Here is a 13,193-nt window from a genome sequence, read left to right as displayed (position 1 = left end):
GTTCTCTTCAGTGTTGCTGTGAAGAGTCTCCCTAATGTCAGTTCTGTGGCGAAATGGCACATATAAGTTGCAGAAAAAAATGTTTTAAAACCCTGAAGTGTAATAAAATACTTGGGCATTCTGTAAATGAAGTTGTCAGAGAATTAAGTTGTCAGATTAAAGCAAGTTTCTATTGAATGTTTGCAACTGATACATCTCAGACTTGTAAACTGGCCAACCATGGGAATGTGCTCTCATTTGAAGACCACATAAAATATCCGTGACACCAGAATGAATATGAGTGCCAGGTCTAAATAGAGGATATACTGGGAAAAGCCACAGTGGCTTTTGTAGAGAAGATACCGACTCTTTTGAGAATTCAGATTTCAAGAAAATGTATATAAAAAATGTGATGTAATGTTTGGAAATTTTTGAAGTTTTAACCAAGATCCTGAACTAAAAGTATTTAGAATCATAGAATCATTAAGGTTGGAAAAGACATCCAAGATCATCTGGTCCAACCATCCCCCTGCCACCAATATCACCCACTAAACCATGTTTCTAGTACATTTTCATATATTAAAATGTAGGGTAATAGCAGGCAAAATTGAGGAAAGCAGAAGAGGGAAGCAAAACGGAGAAGAATGACTGATGAGAATCTTGCAGGTAAGGTTAGGAAGATAGTACTTGAGCTCTTTGATATACCTGTAAATTCTTGGACAGAGGGAGAAAATACAATGTGGAGATAAAATCAGGACAACTGTTTTTGTGGAGGGTTGTGAAAGTAGCTATGAGCAAATTGCAGATGCAAGTCATTGTGGTTATATGTATCATAACATAGCAGGGAAAATGATCTCATCTGTAATCCTGCTAACGTAGTAATGGGCTGTAAATCTGCACCTAGGAAAGGAATTCACAAATCCGTTGCTGATGATACTCTGAAAAAATATGTTCAGTGCTCGGCAGCAGTCAGAAGAGGAAATTGTAGGAATTATTAGCAAAGAAATAAAAGGAAGTTATTTTATTAAACAAATCTGTTATGTATCTAAATTCTGAATGCTGGGACTCCAGTCACTGCATTTCAAAAAGGATGTACTAAAGTAGAAGAGATATTAGAGGATAAAAAGAGCCCTAGTTTCACTTCATGTTTTTCTGTGAATGTCATCACTGTCCTACTTCCTATGCTACGAGGAATCCTAGTTTTGCTTTTTCTTGAAAAGAATGTTTTCTTTTTTTTTGTTTTGGATTCTCATGTTTTCCTCAAGTCTGAGCCAGCTGAGTCATTTCTTTTCTATCAAGAGCTTAGTTAATCATTTCAGTTTGAGCCTCTGAGCCATCTTATGTTGTTTCTTGATATTTTCTACTATTGTAGGCTATAGAAAGCAGCGTTTTGGTATTGATACCATGTCAGTTTAATAATCTTGGTGCTAAAACTGAATGAGAGGGAATATCTTCTTTTCCTCATTAAGTTTACTCAGCAAAGGAGATAGTCTATGTAATATGTAAACATCTTTTCATGTCCTCACCACGGCAGGGACTGAAATCTGTTGTGCTTTGTCTATTGGAGGATGTTCCTAGAAGTCACTAAACCGATTGTATAACTATCTTGCCAGTAGGCACTTGTCCTTCTGAACTGCACTTGTTAATGAGGGAGGCAGCATTTGTGAGCTACCCGGTTCTCTTCTAGATGTGGTGGCTTTAGCAGCCTTGTCATTTTTTAAGGCTGCTTGCGGCTTGGCTGACTTTGCTGATTAAAGTCTGTTCCAAGTACTAAGATTTACACAGTTGTAATAAGGTAAGGTTTACACAGGCATGTATATGCTCTTTGAGTTCAAGAGTGCAATTCAGAAAATGATTAAACAAGCTTGTAAACACTTGAAAAACTGTAGATGTCTAAATTTTTACTCCAGAAGATCCTGCAGCATCTACAGTTATGCCAGTGTGAATGGCCAGAACTGCTAATGAGAGGCCTAAGTTGAGTTGTGTGATGTTTTCTTTCCATCTAAAGCCTATTTGGGGTCCTTGAGAGTCAGTAGCTGATGCCATTAAAAACTGAGCACAAATAAGTATCTTGAAGATCTTTACAACAGGAGGAAAAGATTAAATTCAGCATACAACACAGCAGCTAAGGCTAATTTAATTCAAAAATGCATGTGGAAGGGGAGGAGTGGCAATGACTTTTATATAACATTCTATGTTTAAAGCACTTATACCAGGTGCTGGGGCAGGCTTTATCACCAGTCACAGAAACCTGCAGATCCTGGTAAGCATGAAGAGCTGCCCAGGCAGGTCTGGACACTACAGTGGAGTGAAGTGCCAATTGTCCTTTGAAAGCAAAATGGCAGAGAATAGACTGCGGCCTACCAGGACAATTTAATGACCTCTTTGCTGTGAAGGGCCCCTTGGGGTAGGAAGAAGAAAAGTCAGTGTGAAGTTGATGTTAGTCTGTAAGAATTTCCTCCTGGTCATGTCTGGATACCACTGGGGATGGAACATTGACTCAAAAATTTGATAGATCCGTGGTGAGTATTTTCCTCTTTCTCATGCAGATGGGCTCTAGGTGACTTGTCTTTCTGAATATAATTCTAGCCATTACATGGTGAAACAGTAAGAAATAAAACTGAAAACTGGTGTCTAGGGAGGATGTCCTAAGGGAGACCATGACTCACAGTGTTAGTGCTTGAAGAAGCGTCCTTGTCCCCAGAACTGAACTTACATTTTGTTTAATGACACAGAATTGAGGTATTCACACAACCTCCTGCTCAAGCCTTTCCTACCGACTGGTTTTGATCTTGCTCCGCTTGTCATGGGGGTTGTCATGAAGGACATCTTAACTGTCGCTCTTCTCCCAGGCTTTGCTGAAACCGAGGTACTAAGCTTTGTGAGGATTTTGGCAAGTCGCTGCTGGTCCCTGAATTTCTGTGACATGCCTATTCTTACACTCGTTACGTTCAGAATATTAGAACATGATAGCTTGGCTCAAGATAGAAGAAACTCTCACGAACCATCTGTTCAGATTAGGAGCTCCACCCTTTACTTAATTTCCTTGAAAACACGCTTCTTGGAAGCTAAAGAAAACTATGGAAAGCAAGAATCTTTGAGTTTGAAAAATGAGATATGTCTTCCAGGATGAGAAAATGGTTGTGCTTTCCTCAGTGCTGTAAGTTGCCATTATTTTAAACTTAACATAAAATTCATAAATCAGTCTGGCTGAATTTAACCTCTGCAGTGTTTGGACATACATAGGCATGCCTGCCTATGGTGGATGGCAAATCAATGTGCCAAAGCAGAACACACCAAATTTAGAAGAGTAACATAATAGCTTTCCTTCATTCAGGATTCTTTTTGTCTGCAGGACTAAAGGATCTAACTTACTGCTTTTTCTTAATGGTTTTACAACTGTTGTACCATTCTAAGGAATAATTTGTAGAAGACATCTTCACTGACTGATACAGAAATCATGGAAAGTATTGGCATTTCTTGACTTCTTCAGTTCTGCATACTGTCTTTCCAGTTTCAGTATGGGTGTAAGATTTTGCTTGCCTTTTTTTTTTTCCCATCTCTTTTTATTGAAGTTACCCCTTTTTGGAAATAGCCATAGAAACAGTTACCTCTACTACTGGCAACCAGAGAAGAACTTAGGCTCTTGGTACTAGACAGTTACTGGACAACTCATCTTCTTTTTCCCCTCCCCAGATTAAATTGGTAAAGGCTAATTTAGAAGCAAATTTAACAACGGTTGATTATTGTGGATTTGCAGTTCTATTGGGTGGTTTCATGGGTGCCATATTTTACTGATAAGTTCAAATCTTTTGTATGATAAGCCCGTGTGAACTAAATTAGGAAGTGACTTGGGTTAAAGCATTGCTCTTTTACCTGTATTTGAATATTGGTACTTTGTTTACTATTTCAATTCAAGGAAATGTATTTACAGTGTACTAAAAATACCACCAAGACATAAATGAAATCAATTTCTTTAATAAAATAATTTCATATCATTAAAAACAAAACCAAAAAAAAAAAGAAAATAGTATTCAGTAGCACTAGTAGTAAAATTTATTTTTCCACATATAAAGGCTCATTTATTTTTATAGCAATTTGATGACACATCTGCTTGCTTTATTCAGCTGAAAAGAAAATGTTGGTTCTTGGTGTTTTGTAAAATTGCTTTGTTAAATTATTTTCGAAATCGTTCAACTTTTAACAAATGACATTTGATACTAACATTGGAAAGCAATTTCAGCTAATTAAGTAGATCCTTCTGTAAACCATTGGAACATTAAGATGACAAACTGTTCATTCAGGATTATTTTAATTGGTACAATTATTGTAATTTTGTTGCAATTATGTGTTGAGCTAAAAGCTTTTGTCTAAATCATTTGAGTTTTTTTGTTAATATACATAAGTAAGAAACGGAGTAAAATAAAAACTGAAGATAAGCATTATCTGTCTACTTTTCCATTACAGTGCTTTAGACAAGTATCTACTAAATTATTCTTCTAAAAAGTATGCTAGATGTTTTCTGCAAATTTCTAGCAATTAAAAATGAGCAAGATCACTTGAAATGTAACTTTTCTAGAAGGTTATTATGTTAATTCCAGTTTTGACACTGTTTAAATACCTTTAATAAAAAGGGCAAAATTAACTTTTGAGGGATTTGCAACTTCTTTAAAATCTATTGATGTATTAATTTCAGAAGTGTAGGTCTTCAGTGATTATAGAAACCAAAGGTGCCACGTTCATTGCTCTGCCCTTAATGTTCTGGGCAATAATCTTTTGCCCTGGCCAGATTTAAATAAATCGCTTCTTTTAAGGAGACAATTCTTTATTCTTGTAGACCTCACAGCGTGGCGTTACTTCTAAATATTTAACCTGCATTTTGATTTTTTTCTTAGTTTCCTTGTATTGTCCCATACTTATTATGTAGGGCACATAGTTATGTTTCTTATTATGCTAATAGTGTGGTCTCAATATTAATAGACAGCATACCAGCTGAGTACTAGATCATCATTTCCCAGGCTGTATCCTAAACAGACCTGTGTGAGGCATGACATAACAGAAGTAAAGAGTACCAGAAGGCATGACAAGTAAGCAGGGAGTTCAGATGAAAAGATGATAGGGAGAGAAAAGGAGTGGAGGAAAAGCTGATCAGAACAAGACAGGGAGTTCTCCAAAGCTCTTTTACCCTTTATTGTTACCTTTTGTAATAGAATCATAGAGTGGTTTGAGTTGTAAAGGACCTTAAAGATCATCTAATTCCACCTCTGCCATAGGGAGGAACACTTTCCACTTGACCAAGTTGCCCAAAGCCCTATTACTCCTTGTCCTATCACTCCACTCCCTGGCAAAGAGTCCCTCTCCAGCTTTCCTGTAGCTCTCTTTAGGTAGTGGAAGACCACTGTAAGGTCTCCCTGGAGCCTTCTCTTCTCCAGGCTGAACAACCCCAACTCCCTCAGCCTGTCTTTGTAGGAGAGGTGCTCTAGCCAGCACCCTGATCATCCTCGTGATCCTCATCTGGACTCACTGTGATATGCCCATATCCTTCTCGTGCTGAGGACCAAGAGCTGAAAGCAGTACTCCAGGTGGGGTCTCATGACAGCAGAGTAGAGGGGGAGAAACATCTTCCTTAACCTGCTGGCCAGGCTTTTTTTTTGATGCAGCCCAGGGTACAGATGGCTTTCTGGGCTGCAAGGGCACATTGCCAGCTTATGTTGAGCTTCTCATCAACCAACATGCCCAGGTCCTTCTCCTCAGGGCTGCTGTCCATTCTACACCCAGCCTGTATTTTTGCTTATTATTCTGAATTAATTTCCAAATAATTCTTTAAATGCTTACAGAATAGTTTTAGTGTGCAGTAATGACATATCTCTCAACAAAATAAACAAGACTTATGTGTATTTCCAATCCCTGTAAACTCTACTGAGTGATATTAGTTTAGGGCAGGACACAGAAGCCTTAATTTTAGCAACACAATAAATGGTTTAAGTCAGTTCATGACGCTTGTATACTTTGGGGGGAGTCAAAGTTGGGAAATAAAATTGGAAATAATATTGCTTTGTGCCTGCTGAACATACTTGTCAAAGTGAGAATATTTATTCAAAAACTCAGTAGTATGGGAAAGCATTGTGGGGTAAGATGGTAAGCTGTAAATGCATCCTTTAGCTATACACAGCTAGTGGCCCTTATCAGTAGGTCAGTTCTGTGATAGGAAGCTGCTTCAGAAGGACAATACCTGGTACAGCTCAGGTAATCCAAAGGCTGCATGAAGGAAGTAAAATGTCTTTGGTCCTAGTTAACTTGAACATTACTAACCTATTGAAGTTCGTGTAGCATAGTGATTGTACCTTTTTTGTCTTCCAATTTTGGATGGCATTTGGAACAGATTGATGGGTTGGTCTCCTCCTTTCTCGGAGAAGTGGAACTTGTGCTTCTGTGAGTGAGGTGTTTGCTCTGGGCTTCTGGAAGAGGACTGAATGTTCTTTTGCCCAATTCTGAAGTTAAACTGTATGCTATGATGTAGCCCCAGAGAAGAATCCTGTGCTGGAGGCTAGGATGACCCATGGCAATTTCTAATCCTATAGGACCCACAAATATTTGCTGAAATGCTGAAGTCCTACAGGTGAAGGTCTTGAAAGAAAGAAGACCCACATAAAGCCATAAAGTAGCTGTGTAACTGATTTTCTTAGGAGCAAATGCTGAAAACAGTATCCTCATATTTCACTCGTGTGAATGATCTGGTGGGACTTCTCAGTGAGACATAGCTGCTTTTTTTTTTTTTTTTATAGAGCAGTTTAGAGCAGTCTTGAATTCTTCTTTGCTATTCCATTTTGCTGCTTTTATGCATAATAAATATATTTATTTTTAAAAAATCTTTTGTCTTTAATTCAAATAAGCACTGTGAAGTTGTGAATGAATTCAGGCTTTTGTAGCTGTATTAACACTTTAAAGAGTGCTGATGTAGGAAGTATTGTGGAAAGTTGAATTAAAATCAGACCTTTGTAATATGGCTCAGTGGTGGAGCATGATATTGAGTATGGCAGATTAGTAGATCAATAAATATCAGCCTTGTAAGGACCAAAATGCTTTTTCTTTCTCAAGTGATCAAAACCAGAGCGCTTAGAAGAGGTGCTTCATCTGCTGTTACTTGGATGGGTTACTTAGTTTTGCAAAGAAAGCTTTCCTGAATACCTATGGTAATAGGAGTTTTTAAATAGCTATTGCATCTGTTCAGTGAAGTCTCTGTACTACTTAATATGCACTGAGGGGTTTATAATTTTTGTCTCGATAGCTGTGTCGAACTTAAAGCTTTTCTGCCTTTATTAAAATAAAGCATTGATTCCCTTTTAGTGTTGAGTGCATGATGACTTTTTTTTATTCCTGTTCTTACACAAGTGTGTGTGTGAACAAATGTTCTCTTTCAACGTCCAAACTATCTGTTGCAGTTAGAAAAAAAATACTTGCAGCTCTATTCTTAATACAATGTTAGTACTGTAGATGTTATGGAGTGTTTTGTGTGAGAGCTTTTAGTCCAGAAGAAATACACCCCTGTGACTGCAGATAGCATCGCTTTTCTGAGCAGATCTGAGAGGAATAGGATAAATAACTTCTTCAGAGCAAAGCATTATGTTTGTAGTATCAGTTTATTAGATGTTAAGAGATCAGATATCTAATTATCAGGTTGTTAACCATAAAATTTTTATCTTGCGTTCCAAAGTGGTCCAGATCTTCAAGGTTTATTCTTAGCATCAGACCTATAGGGGAAAAAATGTCTGTGTCGTTTTGAAAAAGAAATGATTTCATTGTTTTAAGCTTTGTCTTAAACTGTATTGAGAGAAAAACTTAAAAGGCACATAATAAATAAAACATGACATGCCTTCTTGTTTGTGCCTTCTGTTTCCCTGCCGCTTAATATTTTTAATTAATTAGGTGCGTTGCTTTTTATGGAGTGCAAAAGTTAAATGGCTCTTATTTGCCTGGTTACTTGCTGCCGTAAAAAGCTGAGGAAAAAATGTTCAGGTGTGTGAAGAGGAACCCGTAGGATGCCTTTGTATTCACCTTCAGGCAGGATGTTGTCCTCACAGGCAAGGGGTGCAGTCTTGTGGTACCCAAACAGGAGGAAAAGTGTGTGTTCCCTTACTGTGACCAGGGACAGCAACAGTCCAGTGATCACCAGGCAGGTCTGTAGCCACAAGGTATGTATTAGATCAAGCCAGGAAGAACTCAGTGAGTCAAGGTCAAGATGACTAAGATAAATAGACGTTGCTCCGGTCAGGACCAAAGTCAGAGGCTTGAACTTGAAGGCAGCTCTTGAGCCAGGCAGGGGTAGCACCCAGTGAGGCTTCTCACAGCTTTAATTGCAGCAGCCAGGTCCCAGCTTACCCAGTTGCACTGTATCCGAGCTGGCCTGGAGCTCAGGCAGCGAAACCCCTGGCAGGGGGAGAAGAGGTGATGGATGGAGCCTGTTGGCATACCCGGGGGCTTGGCACAGCCAGATGAACAGGGAATGTGGGCACAGCACGGCCTTCAGCATCAGCAAGTACAAGGAGGGCATTGAGACCCTGGAATGTGTTCAGAGAAGGGCTACAAAGGTGGTGAGGGGCTGGGAACACAAGTCCGGTGAGGAGCAGCTGAGGGAGCTGGGGGTGTTTGGTCTGGAGAAGAGGAGGCTCAGGGCAGATCTTGTTGCTCTCTGCAGCTACCTGAAAGGAAGGTGTGGGGAGCTGGGGGTCGGCCTCCGCTCACAGGTAACCAGTGATAGGACTAGAGGGAATGGCCTCAAGCTGTGCCAGAGGAGATTCAGGTTGGAAATGGGGAGACATTTCTGCTCAGAAGGAGCAGTCAGGCATTGGGATGGGTTGCCCAGGGAGGTGGTGGAGTCACTGTCCCTGGGGGTGTTCAAGGAAAGGCTGGACATGGTGCTTAGGGACATGGTTTAGTGGGTCCCATTGGGAGTATAGGAACAGTTGGACCAGATGATCTTGGAGTTCTTTTCCAACCTTAATGATTCTATGATTCCATGACTCAGGCTGCTCAATCCTTCTGCCTTTTGACCACCAGCTGGCTTGGTGGTGCAGGGTCACATCCTGGGGTGGCAACCACCTCCAGCAGCAGATGGTGAAAGGGAGGCTGTGTCATGTACAGCCTGGCAGCCTAGCATCTTCCTGTAGCTTGTGCTGGTAACATTCGGTGCTGTTGGACCATGTGGTGATCTTCCAAGTCAGTCATGGAAATGTAAGATGAACCAGAACTAGTAAACAGAGCAAATTCACAGTCTTTTGAATGGAAGATGATTTATCTATGTATATTTATAATAAATCATTTTATTTGAGGAAAAAAAAATCAAGAAATAACCCATTGTTATTGGAGTATAACTTAATCCATACTGAAAAGTTTTTGATTTTAACTACCTATGGAAAGATCATGTGAGGCATAATGGAATGAGGTGTTAAGTTTTACTTCTGTCAATGTGATGTTCTGTTTTAGTCCCATTTCTTGTAATTTCAAGTAGTTTCTCACGGAAGCAGACACTCAGCAACACTGATAGTTCTTTTGATGTTTCTGATTTTAAGAGTAATTGTTCTGCTTCAGGAAAATCTATCCCCAAAAGGAGAATAAGGTGTTCATAGTGCTTAAGTTTTAGATCTGTGTGCTTATATTCTAGCAAAAGCAACCCTTAAAGTTCTTCACCTGCTAGCCTTTTTTTTTCTTCATCTGAGAAGTGCAGGCACATATGATTTTGGTGGCTTTTTGCCAAAAGATTATCATTTACATAAATATTTCTTGCAAAGACATAGCTTAAGTCGTTGAGCTCAGGGGGTTAGAATAGAGACTTCAATCTGTACACCAGCAGTGGGCTATTGGCTTCTGAACAGTGGCTTTGTTCATCGTAGTCAGAACACTGTTCACATTCAGCCTTAAGTAGAGCTGGCATTAAAATTCAGCTAATTTGTTTCATGTGATTCATCAGCTGTGTGTTTTATTTAAATCTGTGTCACATTCTTTTTCGGCATTCTATTTTCTGGATTTAAGTGTTGAACTAGGCCACTCTTTAACTCTTCGGTCCCTGCCTTAAAAACTGACTTAGTTTAAAACTGGCAAAATGAGAATTCTTGCCTAGAGTACTCAAAGTAAATATGAATAACTGGAATGCATGTTAATGTTCCAGTTCTTAAGATGTATGTTGTTTGATTTAAAATTTATAGTTTAATTATAGTTTTGATATAAGGCAAAATCCTAAGGTAGCAGCTAAATATTAATGTAAAATAGACAGTTCTCAGAATATGAGTATACAAGTTTTACCTTGATACTGCCCATGTTCTTAAATTTTTGTCTTTTGACCGTTCATTCATTGCTGTGAAGATCATTTAACTCCTGTTAGATATTTATCTCTTTTTTAAAATGCTAATGGAGGATGAACTGTTCCTATTCTTTGAAATTGTAACCTACTTCTGAGTCTCAAGTTTCTCTTTCTACAGAAACTTCACCTTCTGTTCTCCTAGGGCTGGAGCCCTTGAAGCCTTACATACATTGAATGTGAATAATTTCAGTGCTATCTGAAGTGCAGCTCATAATGATTTGCAGGATCAGGACCTTTGTTAGAATAGACTACACCTGCTTTTATACTTGGTTACTTCTCCAATGTAGAAGTATGTAATCTCATCATGAATAAAGTTATTTGTAGGACCATGTATGGTACATGGTCCATTCGGACTAGGTGTTTTCTTTAATACCTAGTAAAATTGACAGGAATGTGTTAATTTTACTTTTAGTACAGTCTTGCACTATGCTAAAAGATTAGAGTGAGGGATTAGCACATGGTTAAAATACATTTTTAATGTAGAAGAGTTGTACTTACTTCAAACATCTAGTACTGATCCTCAGTTCCTTTATTTCTCTTAATACTAAATATTCTGTGTAAATCTGCCATTGTTATTTCTGGAGTAATCCCATGGTACATAAAGTAGTACCCTTTATATGGGATCTAAAATAAAGATAAAAGAAGATCATTGTTCTTAAAAAGCTAACAAAATGTAAAATAAGGTAATTCAGCTGATGATAGACTTCGTTCAGAATTGTTGTGTTATGTTTGCCTAAAAAGAAAGAAAAAATAAAAACCTATCCTTGCTTCTCCATAAAACTGTCCTTTATATTAGTGCTTACAAAAAAAAACAAAAAAAACAAAAAAAAAAACAAACCACAACCCCACCCCCATTCCTTGACAGTAGTTGTAATGCGTCAACAGCCCATCATATTGATCACGTCTGACTATTTTGTTGTTCTCCTCTGTTATTGTATACATGTGACTTCTTGCCTTTTTAAGAAGGTGAATAATTCAAAAGCAGGTACTCTCTTTTCCTCTCTTCTACTATGAAATCATTCACTGTTGGGTTCTGATTAATGTCTAAGACGCCTGACCCTTCCTGTTGAAAGAGATACTAGTTTAAAAGTTAGAATTTTGACTGTGGAATTCCTAATTTATTTATTAGTTTGAATAAATGTTTGAGGTTAATGCTGACACATGCTAACTTGCCCTTATTTTGGATTTGATTTTACTGCTCTATAAATTCCTGATTTGATTTTAGTCTTCTGTATGGCTTCTCTGAGATTTCTCTGAACCTTGCAGTTAGATCAGACTACTTAAAAATTTGATTTTTTTTTTTTTTTCATAATAGAAAATGTTAAACTGTTCTTTCTGAAGACAGTGCAGGTTTTTATGGATTGTTTTCATTTTCCAGCAAACAGGAGAACAGATGCAACTGTACTGAACAGTCTTTTTCTATAGCATTTCACTATGAAAGTCAGACTCTAATGTGGTTTGTTTATTACTTATCTATATTTTTTCAACCAGAATTTCAAAGAATATCCCAACGACTAAAGATGTTGAACCTCTGCTTGAAATTGATGGAGATATAAGGAACTTTGAAGTATTTTTATCTTCCCGAACACCTGTTCTTGTAGCACGTGATGTAAGAACATTTTTGCCATGTACTGTCAACTTAGACCCCAAGCTACGAGAAATCATTGCAGGTGAGTATGCTTTCAAATAAATGGAAAGTGACAGTTTCATCATTTCTTTTTATTTTAGGTGGAACTGCTTTGCATATTACAGAGAATACTGAGTTGTTCGTCAAATCAGACCTTCCTGTCATCTGACCTTGACTTCAGAACTAAGTTGTTCAGTTTCACTCTATAGATTTTCTGTAAAGGCCAAATCATACAAGACCAAAGCATCTCTTTAAAGGGGGCAAGGTGCTAGTGGTAGTCAAAGATAGCTTTAGCAGTCATGGAAAAACCGCACATGCTGTTTTTGTATTACACAATATTAGTAGAAATGCAAGTTTACTTGCAGGTCATCATTAACAATTTTGAGTAGTGTCAGATCCTTTAGAACTGAAGCCAGGGAAACAAAATGGGATGTGTCCATTTGATGTATTCCCCTACTAGACACCTGTGCAGTGGGTACTTACCAGTCATTTTTCAGTCTGTGTTAGAATGATATTTAAACTGCTCCTAGAGCAAGTATCATTAGTTGTACACTATCTTTTTCACAAGTTACTGTTAACTAGCTTGTAGTCTCAGAAATGAAATCAGATTCAGGTAAGTGCTGGTATGCAAAAATGCGCTGCTCAGCGACTACTTGCTGCTGGAGTGAACTGCTGTGACCTACAGTATGGCACTGCTTAGGGATTGCTGTTAGGTCTGGAGTAAGGCTAGGGCATCCTAACGTGTCCACCTGTTTAGAGATGCCAAAGTTTTGGAGAAAACTAGATCTTTAAAATAGGATCCTTATGAATTCTTGGTATGACAGTATCCTAAGTGGGATCTGAATTCAGGTATGGTTTCCGTGCCAATGCTCTATCGCCTGCATAGTAAAGAAGCATTTCCTGGTGTTTAAACAGAACGTCCTGTGTTCCAGTTTGTGACTATTGCCTCTTGTCCCGGCACTGGGCTCCAGTGAAAGTCTGGCTCTGACCTCTTTGCATGCTCCCTTCAGGTATTGATAGATATAGATAAGATTCCCCCTGAGCTTCCTCTTCTCTGGGCAGAGCAGTCCCAGCTCTCAGCCTCTCCTCAGAGGAGAAGTACTCCAGTCCTTTCATCATCTTGGTAGCCCCTTGGCCTCAGGCTCCTTCTGGATTGTCTACATCTCTACTGTAGCAGGGGGCTGAGACCTGGACACAATTCGCAAACAAATCAGAACTTTTTCAAATATT

The 13,193-nt window shown here is 38.5% G+C and overlaps 1 protein-coding gene across 7 annotated transcripts in view; it reads left to right on the top strand.

Moving 5' to 3' along the window:
• The window catches only part of KIDINS220 (kinase D interacting substrate 220), a 73,224-nt gene that overhangs the window by 39,654 nt on the left and 20,377 nt on the right, over window positions 1-13,193 (top strand). For all 7 annotated transcript variants that reach the window (XM_068678544.1, XM_068678548.1, XM_068678547.1 and 4 more), the window contains one exon: window positions 11,828-12,006. In XM_068678544.1, coding sequence (XP_068534645.1) covers window positions 11,828-12,006 — 179 coding nt within the window. The remainder of the gene's footprint in view (window positions 1-11,827; window positions 12,007-13,193) is intronic.

This window comes from Anas acuta, chromosome 3, assembly GCF_963932015.1.
Source record: "Anas acuta chromosome 3, bAnaAcu1.1, whole genome shotgun sequence".
In the NCBI taxonomy this organism is placed as follows: Eukaryota; Metazoa; Chordata; class Aves; order Anseriformes; family Anatidae; genus Anas; species Anas acuta.
Note: the sequence above shows the minus strand (reverse complement) of the source record. Positions and strands in the feature narration are given on the sequence as shown.